Raw genomic sequence first — 15,186 nt, forward strand, 5'->3', positions numbered from 1 at the left:
TTGCACCTTCTAGTCAAAAGATAAGAAGCTATTAAAAAAATTTACATTTTGCTCATTTGTACGAAGTATGCTGCTCTTATCCAGAGGGATGATGAAGCAACACCAAAAGCTGTTTCCCTGGCAAATTATTCTTTAGGATCCAGTTTGAAAAGGGACAGTCTTCACTGAGATTCCTACTTTACCTGGCAATCTGGATAGCCTAATGACCAATCCTAAAGGCAAGCTCAATTTGCTGCCTTGGAAGCCTTATGTCTCTCTCTTTCTAAGACATGGCCTTTTTGCAAAAGTAATACTGATTATCTGTGTCCTTTTAGTGCCTCTCAAGTTACCCCAGCTCAGGGGACTCCAGAGATCACCTCTCACTGTGGTTTGCACACTCATGAACTGATTTGTGAATCATTTTGATATGAACTGGGAGAAATCTTGTACATATTTTCCAGTGATGTTGGAGAGTCACAGGAAAGCATCAGAGGACTGGCAGCACCCAGATGGACTTAATCAGTTCCTGTGTTGGAGGAGAGTCTGCAGACTCAGTTTGCTTTCAGTGATGTGAAGCAAACTCCAACACCAGCTGAAACCTTTGGAAGAGCTCACCAATTCCACAGAAAATCTCGTGGCACCAGCTGGGAAAGCCTTTCTCTGAGCAAGTGATATCAAAGGGCTTTCAGAGCACAGACTCAAACAGTGAGTCAAGTAGAAGCTGCAAGGAAGATAAACCCTGAAAACAAAGATTCTGGCTCCAAAGCAACCCGACTGGCAGGGCTTTTTCCCCACAAAAAATTCACTGCTGTGCAAGGGAGCTGCAAATCCGCCATGTTTTGCATCTTCTGAGCCCTGAACATGCAGGAAACAATCACTCAACCCTCTGGAGTGGAGAAACACCTACTTCAGAAGCACGAGGAGCCCTGTGTGCCAAATGTTTATAAAAGAGGCTCAGCTGGAGCCTCCCAGGCTCAGAGCACTTGTGAAATTGGTCATCACCACCAAGAAGACAAGCCTTCACCTTCATTGCTACAGCTGATTTAAGCAACCTTGACACCCCCAAATATCCCCACCACAGGCAGGCTTGCATCTGCAGACCTGTGGTGGGGGCAGAAGGTTATTGGCATCCAAACCAACCTGCCTGCCCTTGGCATTAAGGTTTTTTTCCCCCCATACTCATTTGTATTCCTCACACACAAATGAAACCCAGCAGATCTAGAACACCAGAATGACCTCTCACTGCTACAGTTCCCATGAAAACACTGAGCTGCTCTCAGAGCCAGAGGGGAAAGAGGATATTTGTGATACCTCTCTGGAAAAATATAGCAGAATAAATTGCCCAGGTTTGGTAAAGGTCAAGAGAGTTAGAAAAAAATATACTGCAGAGGAATAAAACAAAGGAAAGTGGTAACCAAGGTGAGATTAAGAGCTAAAGTGACAAGAACACGAGACTCTTCCTTCAGGGGGGAATTCAAGCCCTCTGGATTTTTGGATCATTGCATGTCCCTTAATTTCTATATTGTTCTGAACTGACATGAACTCAGCAGGTCTCCAAGGAAAACAAAAAAATAAATCTCCTTTCCAGTCAATATAGTTATTATGTCCCAATCAGCAGTGCACTCTTGGAAGCTAAGGAAAAACACCAGTAAAATCCATACCCACCTCCAGGTTTTGTTCCCAATGGAAATCTATCACACGCCCACCCTTTGCTACAGTCAAATACATTAATTTTAACCTCATGGTATCTAGCAGACACAAATAGCAATACCCAGGGAAGTCCTTATTCTGCTGAACATCTGAAGAATTAGACCCAACAGGTTCAGGAATTTGTATTCCACCTCTCATTGAGACCTAGAGGTGTATTTTCTATCACCGGAGCTTAATCTTAAATTTAAATCTGACCTGAAATGAGTCCAAACTCTTCAAATGAATTAATCAATGAAACTGGTGAAAAAACGCAATTCCCAGCTCACAGAGCATTGCAGAGGTTCAGAAGCAGCATTTCTAGATCAGAAAACAAAACTTTCCAGAAGTTCCCTGCAAAACACTAAATTTATGAGAAAAGTACATTATTAAGCAAAATATTCTGTGCTAATAAAATAAAAATGTTTTTATTTTCAGCTCATCTAATGTGTATTCTAGTATATAAACTTTCCTATGCACCTTCTGAGCTAAAACCTTGAATTGTTGTGTCTGCCCCATCCCTGGCAGTGTTCCAGGCCAGCTTGGATGGAGTTTGGAGAAACCTGGGATAGTGGAAGGTGTCCCTGCCCATGGAAAGGGGTTGGAATGAGATGATCTTTAAGATCCTTTCCAACCCAAACCATTCTGTGATTCTATGAAAGATCTTTTAACACAATTTACAAAAAACCCTTGCAGATTTTATAAATTTCCCCTTCATCATTTATGACTTGGGGTTTGGTGTTTTTTCATGTTTCTGTATGCCCAGAGTAAACATCCTCTCTCACTATATGTTGTGTCAGCCACAGAAAAGCAATCATTGCTACCTCATAGGTGTTGGATGTTTCTCTGTCCATAACAAACCTCTGAGATCTGCTGGAATATCCAGGCAAAGCATCCCTACATCAAGGCATCTGCAAAACCTGGCCACCATCAGATTGTCAGCATCACAGCCTTATCTGAAAGCTGAGTCACTGATCCCTGACACCAGGAGACACTGAAAAGGACACCGTGTCAAGGTTTTAGCTTTTAAAATGTGATTAAACTCTGAGTGATTCTGCACTTGGGGTGTGCCTGAGTGAACACAAAATTCCCTCCTTAACAGAGCAGTTTTCTCCTGGCAGCCTTTCCCAGGAGCAGAACTGAGCCAACTTTGGATGCTCAGCTTGGTGGGGCATTGACGTGGATATGGATATGGATATTGATATGGATATGGATATGGGCAGAGCAAGCTGTGGGCTCACAGAGAAAGTTCTTTGCACAAAACACATCTTTCTTCTCCATTGCTCTGTCAGCAGGTTCCTATTTGTACACAGACACCTCCCAGCTCTCTGTGCTTGGCCTGGACTTTGCTATTCCTTGATACTTAAACATTTGACACAACCATCAGGTGCCTCCATGTAGTTAAACAAGGAGTTTTCTGGGCTCTGTTTGTTTGTTTTCTCACTGGTCACTGTGTAAGCTTGATGTGGCAGAAAGGTTTTATAAACACCACCTTGTGCCATATCTGTCAGAAAGGCACACTTCTGCCTGGGTGCTGCAACTGATGACAGCTCTGCTGACGCTGTCCCTTGCTCTGAAAGGGAAGATTTATAAAAACGGAAGGATAAAGCCTGTAATTTTTTATAGCTCAGTACTTAACACTCACAGGCAGTGGAGTAGACAGCAGTCCCAGGAGAAGACATGTGATCCTCCCACATTAGAGCTATGCCCAATTTTAAAAGCCCCTCTGAGCATCCAGTCGCTGTGTTTAAGATGCTCTGACACACATGCATTAAAAGTTTGACCTGATGCAATACATGGGGAGTAATTTTCACCCACAGAGACAAAAATCAGGGGAGGAAAGAGATGCTAGAGGTGAAGCTGGCCAAATCCTCAGGCTGTGGCTGTGAAATGAAGGGATGAGAGCTACTGGGACATTTCTGAAGGTTATCTCAAGGTCATGCTCTGGGGTGTGTACATGGTGCTCGCTGTGAGAGGGATTATGGCAGTAATCACCACTGATCCCAGCCACTGCCCGAGCAAACCATTATCTAGGGAGAAAATCCTCCATTCTTTGCTTTGTTCTGATCCTTTCCAGGCTTCAGACATCTCCTCTAAGTGACCACTCTTCACTTAGGGGACCTTGCTGTGCTCCCACCAAAGCAGGACTCCCGGAAGAACTCCAGAGTCAGCATCTGACTGTGTTTCACTCTCCTTGTCCCCCCTGCAAAGGGGACAGGTGACACTGTAACCACTCCTGAGGCCAGAAGGGGCCAAACTCACTCCCTCCTTCCTGAAAAAAAAAGAATGAAGGAGAAATCCTGCACAGCACAACCCACTGGGGTGCACGCTGCTCATTCCCACCAACACCACCTGCACATCTCCAGCTGAGCTCTGGCTGAGTTATCACAGCCTGACGGGTGTAACCAGCTCTCCTGTGGCAGCTGAACTGCACGAAATGGCCAGAAATTAGCTGGGGAACAGCCTGGGGCAAAGGCAGAAACTGGAGTTGTGAAGTTCCCTCTCCTCCTCCACGGGCAGAGGGAGTCAGTGCTGGGATGGGGAAACTCCTTCAGTCACAGTGGCTGGAGATGATGTCTGGGGCCCAATGGTGGGAAAGAGCAGAGGGAACAAGACAGGTCAGAAAGCTCAAAAACATGACCACAGAATAAAAGAAATAAATAAATTTGAAAAAAAAAAAAAGAAAAAAAAAGAAGAATCTAGAATTGCTTAGCCTGAAGTAAAGAAGGATGGAAGAGGTTCACCAGGCTGCTCCAAGGTTTCATGGCAAGGCCAGGGCTAGATTCACATGTTTACTTCTCTGGACAGGTTTTATCCCACTCCTCCTACAGCATCACAAGGTGCAGATACTCCACCCCCAGGTAGGACATCCCTCTCACCTACACCTTTTCCAAGCTGGGGCTTTCCAAAGGATGTAAAGCTACCGGAGCCCCATAAAAAGCAAACTGAAGCTCAGGAAACAGATGGGCCAGAGTGTGGAGGCACTTACAGCAGATGGCACTAAAATATTAAACTAACATTACCGTATGCTTAAGCCTTGGCCTGGCTTGCTGCTGATTGCAGAGCCAGCCTGGTGAGAGCATGCAGATGAGAAACCAGCCTCAGACTGCTGAAGCACCCAACCAAACATCCCCTTCCCACGGAAAAATGCCTCACTAGCAACTCCTCCAACAGCAGGGATGTGCTAACTCAATGCAGACGATGTTTAGCTGAACAAAAAAGCATTCACAACAACTGCAGGTCTTTCCCAGATCTCTGCTGGAAAACCATCTCCTCAAGAAACTGTGTAAAATCAGTTTGTCTGGGACACCAAACAAGGGAAAAGCCCACACTGCTCAGTGCTTGTCCACTGTGGGGTAGCTCTGGACACCATGGGACAGCAGGAGAGGCACCAGGAAGGAGGGAAAACACCTCTTTCAACCCAGGGCATTCTCCACTGTCACCCCAAAATCAGAGGTGATCCTGACTGCAGCTTGTGACACTGCCTGGGAGACACCAGGACACTGCACAGAGATGGGTGGCCCTGAACCTCAGTGTCCCTCGTGGGTGCTCAGAGCCACAGCAGCCACCAAGGGTGTGTGGTAAGGACACGCATTTGTAGGGGGCTGACCAGAGTACTGCTGTGAAAGCCTTTCAGAAGGCATCAAAATCAAGATGCTTCATGGCAGGTTGGCACAGGACTGTGCAGCAGAATAATGCACTTGAAATGATTAATTTCATTTGACTGTGTTTCCAGCAGGATCCTGCCTGGGGTCTGGGTCCCTCCAGTTGTGTCATCTAACCTGTGAGTGACAGCCAACCCCACAGCCTCAGGCCTGGGCTTTCCTTTTCCTAAGTGAAATTTTACCATTAAAAAAAAAAAAGAAAATTAAAATAAACATTACTACGAATGTCCACATCTCTTTCATTTTTATATCCTGAGCTCAGACATCTGATCTAAAGGTAACAAGCTGCTGCATATTACATTAAATGGATCAAGCAGATGGAATTTCCTAATAGTGCCACTGAAAGAGGGGCTGAGGAGAGACATGATGCTCCAGCACAAGGGAGATCTCCTCCCTAGACAGGTCCTCGGGCTGTGGGACACCAGCACAAGGTAAGCCAGGCCACCCTGGCAGAGAGTGGCCAGAGGGCACCACAAGAGAAAACAGGAAAGGACTCAGCCAAAGAGCTCCTTCTCATCTTGCCTTGATCCAGGCTTCTTTTGGGCTTCTTGCAAAATGCCCCAGGCCAAAGGACTCATGTTTCCAGGACAGCAGGTCTTTTCTGAAATTTTCTGTATGCTCAAGTCACGTGCAAGTCCAGCATACAGTACTACTACTACTACTACTACTAATAATAATAATAAATAATAATTAAAAATAATTTTAAAAAAAGAAACCGAGCTGGCAGCTTTCCTTCCTGCAGTGCCAGGACCAGATATGCTCCAAGCCCTGCTGTGTAAGGGCTGTGCCCACCCCTGGGAGGAGATGCCAGGAGTGGAGTGAGGGCAGCAACAGCCAAACAACAGATGCTTGGCTGCAGCTCTGCCTTCCCCTCTGTGCTCTGCAGGACGAGGAGGAGGAGGAGTTGGCAGCACTAACACAGGTAGCAACAGCACCACTGCAACCAAAGCTAAGCCTGGGGTGCACCAAGCAAAGCAATCATTCCGACCACGAGGAAAAGCAGGAGAGGCTGCTTGGTGATTAACAGCGGGGGAATAGCTCCACTCCACCAAATCCTGACAGCTCCAGTGAGATGGAGGTAGGAAGTCACAGCCCGTTTTTGTTATTGCCACTGGATGGCAATAGACGTTAAGCAGAGAGACACTGCAAACCACACGTGCACTTGCTGTGCTCCACCCTGTGATCCAGGGGGATGGCTGTGGGTTCAGCACGCCCAGCAGACACACCAGAGGGCCAGGAGCCACAGGCTGCCAGCAACACGAGCAGCAAGGCTGTTCCTGGGGTCAGTGGAATGCTGGGCTTTCCCTTTGCACAGCATTTCCATGTCTCTCCCGAGCTCAAAATCAAATTTCATCTTGCCAGCTCAGAGCAAACTCTTCAGAAGAGCCATGTGAAGTATATTTAATGCCATGGATAGAGGTGAAAAAACATTTGGTGGGGTTACAGAATGACGCTGTGAAACAGTTAAGGCTTACATGTGAAACTGATGGGTGACTTTTTAAATTACGTATACCTGGCTGTGAGCTGGCCAAGGACCACAGAGATATCTACAGCTGGGTGCCAAAAACCCAGCCAGGTGTGTTGAACAGCTTCATTTGATCTTGTGTAACAAGTAAGTAATAGGAAACAATCAAAGCTTTTCTGATTTCTGTCTTTAGCCAAGTATAGCCACATCTTGTTTGCATTCTCTTAACGATAGGTAACAATAACTAAGATAATTCTCCTAATTAATGAATGATGACTGTTCCTGCTTTGGGTGACATCATTCTGCTGCGCCTTTGTTGTGTGTCATTGACACTTCTCCCCCTGTTCTCGTCACTTTGGCTGAGTGGAGCCCATGCCAAACGCCTGCCAGGTGCCTCTGAGTTGGCACATGGTACAAATGTGATGCTGTGATGTAGAGCTCTGCCAAGTCCTCAAGCTGATGCCATGAAAACATTCCCTGTCCCAGTGGATGTGCTCTGCCACTTCATTTCCCTGCCAGCCAACATAGCTTGAGAGGACCCATGGGGATGCTCTGGTTCCACCAAGGTTGGTAACAAATCCCTCAGTTCACCTCTGATAACTGATAAAGTGCTGACTTTCATGTGGATTTCTTGTTGGTTTCATGTGATTTTCTTGTTGGTTTCATGGGGATTCTTTCAGTGAGGGACAAGCTCTCCTTTCCCAGGACAGAAGGAGAGTCCCATACACCACCTTTAACATAAAAATGTAAATATTGGCCAGACATAGCAACTCACTCAGCAAATACCTGTGACTGGAAGGCAGTGTAAACTGAACCCTACCATATTCCAAACTTTCTTGAGTTCACCTCCCCATATCTAGAAATCAGCTTTTAAAAAAGATACACAACTTTTAGCAGCAACACTCTCAAGAGGCTCTATGTTTTTGTTTTCCTTGCCTTAGGCACCAGGGTGCCTTAAGGGTAAAAAGCACATACTGAAATAGTCCTCTTTGCAACACTAAGAAGTAATCAACTGACTTGTGAGGAAAAGTTCCTGCCTCTACTGCCCTAGGAGAATAAAGATAGGAAACATGGACACACAGACAAAACCTGCTCATGCATACAGGGATTTTCTCTGACCACCATCTGAGAACAAATCTATGTTAGCATCACTTTAGACAACGACAGAAATTAAGATAGTCGTGAAAGTTAGGCCAAAAAAAAATCTGACTATGACTGAAGGGTATTAAAAATTATAGCAGACCCTGAAATCTCAAAATTGCAGGAGAGACCACTAGCTGAACATGTGATAGAGCCTGGCTACTTTCCCAAATCCAAGACCAAATTGTTATTGCTCTGACCAGTACAACATACAATACACTGTGGTTGCAGAGACCCAGTGCTGGACACTGGATGAGCTGTGTTTAATCAGCCTTACAGCTTCTGTGGTTTGGGCAGGAGTTTGTCTAGTCCTAAAATATGGGAATTTGGGAAGTGGGAAAGAAAGGGTTTGATCCCAGACTATTTGTGAGGGAGATGAGATGCACAGCATGACATTGGGAGCTCTGAGAGTCTGGCAGGAAAACACACTTACAAGCAATAATCACATGTTTCTTATTCAGACTATTCATGTCATTAGTTCATTACCACTAAGAATCACCATTAACATATTTTGTCAGTGCTGCAGACCTTGCAGATTTGAGCTGTTTCCTGACTAGACTTGCATGCTTGGCTTTACAGCCACACTCAGACTTCACAGAAACACACAGACCAAACCCAACTCTGCTCCTCCTCCAAACCTTTCCTTTTTTTTTTTTTTTGCTTCAGAAATGCACCCTGAAAATCTTTATCCTCACACTTCTGAAAGGTGCAGGACCACATCTCTGATTGTACCCCTTCCCTGGGGCAAGGCAAGTAGTATTTAAAAGGAAAGATGATAATTTGCTCCTCTTTGTCCTCAAGACAAAGAAAATACAGGTACCGGAGGTCCTTCACCATCCTGTATCTATATGCTTAAGCCTAAAAATTATTGTTGCTGGCACCTTCTATTTTTTCCCAAGAGGTTGGCAGGTCAGTGATGATACTTTGTTCATTGTCACAGGCATGGCCAGCTTCCCCCTGAGGACATCCTGTGCCAGCAGCTCACCCTGCTCCGTACTACAGACACCTCCCTGCAAGGAACAGGCAATTCTCCCTCCTCCCCTTCTCAACAGCACTGCGCAAACCAACACAACATCTGCATTTACCTTTCTGCTTATTTAAAAACGGCAGTAGGAACGAAGCCAATGGACTTTTTTTGCCAAAGTCCTTGGAAGACACTTTGCTTTGGTTAACAACAGTTTCTTCAATGGGTTTCTTCAGGGTTACTCTTTCCTTCAGCTCCTCGGTGCTGACGGCAGAGGTCGGGGGCTCAGCGCCTATTTTTGGTGCAGCAAAGGAGCTTTTCAGGTAGGACGAGGACTCCGCCAGGTTCTCCCTGTTCATCCTGCTCTCTGTCATTTTACTGGCCTCGTAGTCTGAGGCGTCAGTGCGCGAGTTGTTCTCTTCCTTGATAATGTCCATGACCTTGGGCTTCATCAGAGGGGAGTCCTGCTCCCTCTTGGGGCTCTCCTCGGAGGCCGACGAGGCATCGCAGGACTCGATGATGAGCTCGCTGTCGAGCTCTGCCTCCCGCTCCTCCCGCAGGATGCTGTACTGGATGGAGGGGGAGGCTGGCGACGGAGGAGGACCCCCGATGTGGCTGAAGGTCATGTAGTTGGAGTGCAGCACCTCCTCGGCGGCCAGCGGGTCCTCAGAGACCAGCTCGATCTCGGAATCGCCCGACTCGGCGCTGCTGGCTTCGTGATCCGCGTGTGCGGAGCTGGGAGCGCGGCCGGGCTTGGCTCGCTGCTCCTTCTTGTCCGCCGGAGCGGCTGGAGAGCTCTGCGCCTCCGAGGGCTCGAAGGAAAAGCTCTTTGCTTCCTTGATGGCACTGATGAGCTCGTCCTCCGACAGGCTGCCCTTGCCCTGCGACTCGGAGCCGGACGGTTCTGCCACACGGGAAGGAAAAAATAGAACAGAAACCAATTAAGAATCTTGCTTTCTGGATGCTTAGGGAACAAACACGGTAGATTTCACACCAGCATGTATCCCTCCAGCAGCACAGCACATCTCCCTATCTGGGATGACCAACAGCACTAACAGCTTGTCCTTATAGAGCAGTTCCCATGCTTGTACTCTTTATTAAAGTATCACTAGCATCATTTACTTCTGAGGTACAAGGCAATGCTGGTCACTGCTCGACCAGTGGCTCAACAATGTGGTTTTTGCCAGGAAAATCATCAGTCAAGGGGAACACAGGCTCAGGGCACACATGACAGCATCAAACTGTCATCAGGAGATAGAGGTCTGTCCTGGGGATAAATACACACACAGGGCTGGTGGGTTTCTGACACTGCTGATCCAAACAACCTGTGGGTAGTCACCTGTAGTTTTGCCAAACTGTAACTTTCAGGTGTGGAAAGTTTCAGATCAGAAACATTTCTCAATTGTGGGTTGGTTTGATTTTTTTTTGTTGGTTTGTTTTTTTGTTTGGGTTGGTGTTTTGGGGTTTTTTTGTTTGTTTTTTGTTTTCTTTTGTTGACTAGTTGGGTTTTTTGTTAATTTGGGGTTTGGGTTTTTTTCAGGGTGTGGATGGTGGACAACACTTTCAGGCACATGGTGGGATTGTTGGTGTGTCCTGTGCAGGGCAAAGAGTTGGACTTCATGATCCTTGAGGTTCCCTTCCAACTCAGAATATTCTATGATAACTACTATTCCTGGATATTTTCTGATTTAATTTCTCATGTAACCCAGCCAGCTTCTTCCTGATCATATGCCCTCCTCAAGATGATTCAGGGGGAGGTTTTAACCTGTGCCATCACATCCTGTTGGGAGATGAGCAAGAAAAACAAGCTCCCCACACCCCTCCAAGCAATTCTGGTTTCTGCACGTGCCAATACACATCATCAGTGATACTGAGTGAGTATTGTTGGAATGTCTGCAGCTACTCTGACAAAGCAGCTCCTGTAACACATCCCCCTTGCACAAGAACGTCCTTCTGCACCCCAGATTGTGGCCGCAGACAGGATTAAGGTGCTGGCACTGTTACAATGCACTCCTGTCTGGATGCTGGGAAGTTTCTGCTGCGTTGGGAGCTTGTGCATCCTTCTCCTGTGGCTGCAGGAAGCTGAGTGAGCCACACTGCTCTCCTACAGCACCACATGTGAGCATTTTCTCCCTGAGCCATGGCAGAATTTGTCAAAAATCCAAACAGGCATGTGACTTCCAGTCCTCGTAGCGCAGCAACGCGCTGTCCCTGGGCTTCACCCTGCTCCTCCCTGTGCTGGCAGTTTGTAACTCTCAGCCCTGCCTTTCACCTTGGGAATAAAACCCCTTTGTGGCCAGCAGCAGGGTGTCACATTTACCGCTGGCACTGGGAAGTGGATAAATCCCTGTGGCCTTTCAGCGCCAGAGCAGCACAGAGACAAACCACATCTTCCTTCCCCAGAAAGAGGAGGGACAGTAATTAAAAGCAAAACGTTTTCAAAAGTCTTGATCCAAGCAGGGGGTGACTAGGGGTCTTGCCAGAATGCTTGAGGGGCACCTAGGAGCTGTGACTTTACTGGGTCACTGGGTGGGAACAGCAAGGACAGGTTTTAAATTTCTTCTTTGCTTATGAACAGTCTGGGCATGGAACATCCCTGGCTGTGGGAAAGGGGGAAAATCCAGAGGAAACACCCCTTGGGAGCCAGCCTCTAGAAGAAGATGCCTTCTTTTTTCCTTTATATGATGGATAAGCAGTTTTGATGGGATACAGGCACTGAGTGTCCCCAAGGCAGCCTTGAACAGTTACCAGGACTGAATAAGTAACAATGCCTGTAGTCCTTAGTTACCTTGTAGTGCAAAAAGTGTAGATGGATAAACAGTGGCATTTCTCAGGAGTAGTGTGTGATTTCACTCAGTCCAAAAAACGAATTAAAATGTGGCTGAAAAGTCTATTCATTATCTAAAGTTTCTGGCTGAAGCAGGCAGAATAAACTCGCAGCTGTGGTGGACTCTATCTCCTTCTCTGTGTGGAAGTGTACAAATGTCCCCTCACTTTTCTGTAGGAACCAAATATTTCTCTAAGGGTAGATATTATTGTGCCAGACTGGCATTTTAAGGAAATTCTAGTTGTTTTGGGTATTTTAATGCTTCTAAATGACACTAAAGCAATGGAAGTTTCAGCTTGGGGATGTTCTTCATCAAATGTTCATTGTTGAAGGGTTTTGATCCAGGACATTGAAATTTAATTTTCAGACTAAAAATTCTGTTTCTAGTCATAGAGCTTTATTCACAGTGTTTTATTTCTAAAGCACTATGCTACTTTCATATTTTAGCAGTGTATAGTAGGCAAAACAAGGAATGGATATTATGCACTACTGCAATAATCAGACAGTAAGAAAATGTGTAAACACAGGATTTTGGTGTCCTCCAATAGAAATCAGGAGTCTTTTAAAGAGACTAGCCCTTTGTCCCTCCAGTCCCCTTTGTAAATTTGGTGACAGCATCTTCCTCCTCAGCACTTTATAAAAGCAACACCTTCACACAGAGACAGCACCAATTTTTAACAATTTAACCTTATTTTCTGCAGGGGCAAAGAGGTGTTAAGTCAGCCATTACAATTTTAATAATATGAACCCAGCCACTTGCATTGCCCTGATCCCACACACCTTATTTCCCTTGAGGAATCCAGACAGCCAGGGTGACCAAGAGACCTCCAAACCACCAGGATCCATCTCACAGCATGGCCTAGATAACATATCCTCTAGTGATGCCCACAGGCACACTCCTTCCCCTCGAGGAGAGATCCCTCAGAGATCCTGGATCCCTTTCCATACAGCAAGGGCAGCCCATCCTGAGCAGTGTGTTGTGATGGGGAACACACTTTGCACCCCCCTTCACTTTGGCTACACAAACACCTCCAGCCATGGAGACTTGTCAACTCACACCCAGTTACACTCATCCCAAAAATCCCCAGTAATTCTCCAACCTGCAGGGCTACCATTGCAACCACTTTGTGAACAGCAAAACCCCCAATGCCCTGCACCATCATTACCTGTGCCAGAGGAGGGTGGTGTGACAGAGCCTGGGCTGTCATCCTCTGGCTCTGACACTGTCACGGTTGGCACCACCTCATGGCTCAGCTTCAGGCCGGTGTCCTGCTGGGTTGGGCTTGGCTCTTTGCTAGCAGCTTCCTTGGGGCTTTCTGTCTCGGTGAGAGTGATCTTGACAGGGGCTGTAGTTGCAGAGGGACTGTGCTGACCTCCAGATTTTCTGTCTTCCAGCAGGTCTTGCTCCTTGGCTGCCTTCGTGCTCTCCGAAGGTGTCCGTGGAGGTTCAGCAGCATTGCTGGACCCTGCAGGAGTTCCCCGGTACTTGTCACTAAGGCCTGGGCTCTCATCTTCTGAGTCAGAGTCGTGTTTTTCTTGGTACTTTATTTCTTCTGATCTACTTATGTCCATGTATTTGTAACCTTCTACTTTCATGGGATCTGCTAAGGTTTTGTCGACTTCAGTAGACTCTGCAGGAGTCATCTCTATTCCCGAGTCTGAGCTAAACAAGCCACGGGACTCAAACCCAGTCACATCTTGAACAGGATGCCCCAGAGTGTTAAACCCCTCCGTGCTGCCTGAACAGGGAATGGGGGTGTTTTCCTGCTGATAGATGCCTGTGAAATAGGTGGAGTCCCTCGGGGTGGTGTAGTGGACATCGGAGATCAGGGAGGTGTAGAAGGAGTTGTCCCCTCCGTTGGCAGTGGAGCCATAGTCAAAGAGATGTGATGAGCCTGTGACACCTGGAGCAAACACACAAAAACGAGGCACAGTGAGACACAAATGCCTGCATGCATCAAGCTTTCTGCAGAGCCACACTCACTCCTCGCTCCCTGCTGGTTTTAGATTTGGTTTGTGAACCAGACTTGACTTTGCTTGAAGGCTCTTGGGGACTGTCTCTTTCTATAGCTGTGGGCAATATAGGGGCACATCTGTCACACAAGGCTTCCAGCTGCTGTTTTATCTTAAAATAGCTATAAGGATCCTGATAGTAAGTAAACATTCCTGGCCAATGCTTGCCCAGCCTGTGAATAAAAAGTTCTTGTGACTGCAACCTCATAACCTCCCTCACAATCCACCCCAGGGGTTCAGCATCCATTTCTCTTAAAACAAATCTAATATTCAATACAAAACCAATATTTTTATTTAAAATACATAGAATAGGAGGAGTTTCATACAAAGGAAACTTTTCATTAAGAAAAAGATTCTGCTGGACAGAAATTGAGATGGGAAGATGACAGGCAGATTGAGATTACATTTTCTCTTAAGAGTAGCGACTCTAAACATGTGAAACACCAAGGCAGACACTAAACATCCCCATTTAGTGATTTCTACAGGTTCCTAAAGCTGTATCCCATGTGCATCATCTACAAATCATGCTGGCATGAAGGTGGTTAAACCCATGCATCATTTTCATACTCTGCCTCTAATTCCCTCTGCCACGCTTACAGTTCCTGGGAATGACGCTAATTAAATTAGAAACAGCGACCACTCTCTCTCTCTGCAGCATTAATACAAAGCACAGCGAAATCCCCCACGGGGGAGGTGGGAGAGATGGATTTTTGTAGGGGCCGAGGGAATGGGATGAGGAGGAACAAAGCCAGTGTTGGTAGGAGCTGCCTATGGGAGGGCGTAGCCTGTTAACCCCTCGTGTGCTGAAGCATCACAGGAGCTGGCTGGCTTTCTCTGACGTCTGCTCATCACCTGTGATGGATGTGGGGCTCCCGACCTGCTCCACACGTGCCTGGGCTACCACACAGTGCAGACTTCACTGTAATATTAGAGAGATATTCCTGCAGCTGCAAAGCCAGAAGCTGGGAAATATCAGTATGAAAACTCCTGGGCTATTTGCATTTGAGTATTTCCTTTCTCCTTGCACACGCAGAAAATGATAACATCTCTAAATACCACCACAACTGCTTTTCCCCACAGCCCTCCATGAATCAGGCAGGTGCAGCTCACTCAGTGAGCCCTGAAGCAGTATTTTCCCCCCTGCAGTACTTCAGTGTTGTAGCTGAAGGCTTTATTTCACTGCACAGCCTCACTGGGTTTGACACACACACCCCAAGCCCTGCACAAAGGCAGAGTGATCATTTTCCTCGTCGTATTTCTGCCTTGTTCAGTGTTACGATGTCTTGCAAACAAGTTTTTTTCCCTGGATTGCTTCTAGAGTGGGAACAGCATTTCCCTCCTATTACAAGGGGAAACCTGGTAGCATAGGGGAAAAGCAACCCCAAAGTGCCACATCTTGCTTTTCATCCTACCTGTGCCACCTGCTCCTGTGTCTCCATGCTGCCTG

At 46.6% G+C, this 15,186-nt stretch overlaps 1 protein-coding gene across 1 annotated transcript in view; it reads right to left on the bottom strand.

The window, feature by feature from the left end:
• RTN1 (reticulon 1) overlaps window positions 1–15,186 on the bottom strand; it is a 111,322-nt gene that overhangs the window by 35,295 nt on the left and 60,841 nt on the right. The window contains exons 2-3 of the mRNA XM_085061088.1: window positions 12,893–13,630; window positions 9,021–9,803 (exon numbers count right to left, since the gene is read on the bottom strand). Of these exons, the coding sequence (XP_084917214.1) occupies window positions 9,021–9,803; window positions 12,893–13,630 (1,521 nt within the window). The remainder of the gene's footprint in view (window positions 1–9,020; window positions 9,804–12,892; window positions 13,631–15,186) is intronic.

This window comes from Lichenostomus cassidix, chromosome 5, assembly GCF_008360975.1.
Source record: "Lichenostomus cassidix isolate B80296 chromosome 5, HeHo_3.0, whole genome shotgun sequence".
Lineage (NCBI taxonomy): Eukaryota > Metazoa > Chordata > Aves > Passeriformes > Meliphagidae > Lichenostomus > Lichenostomus cassidix.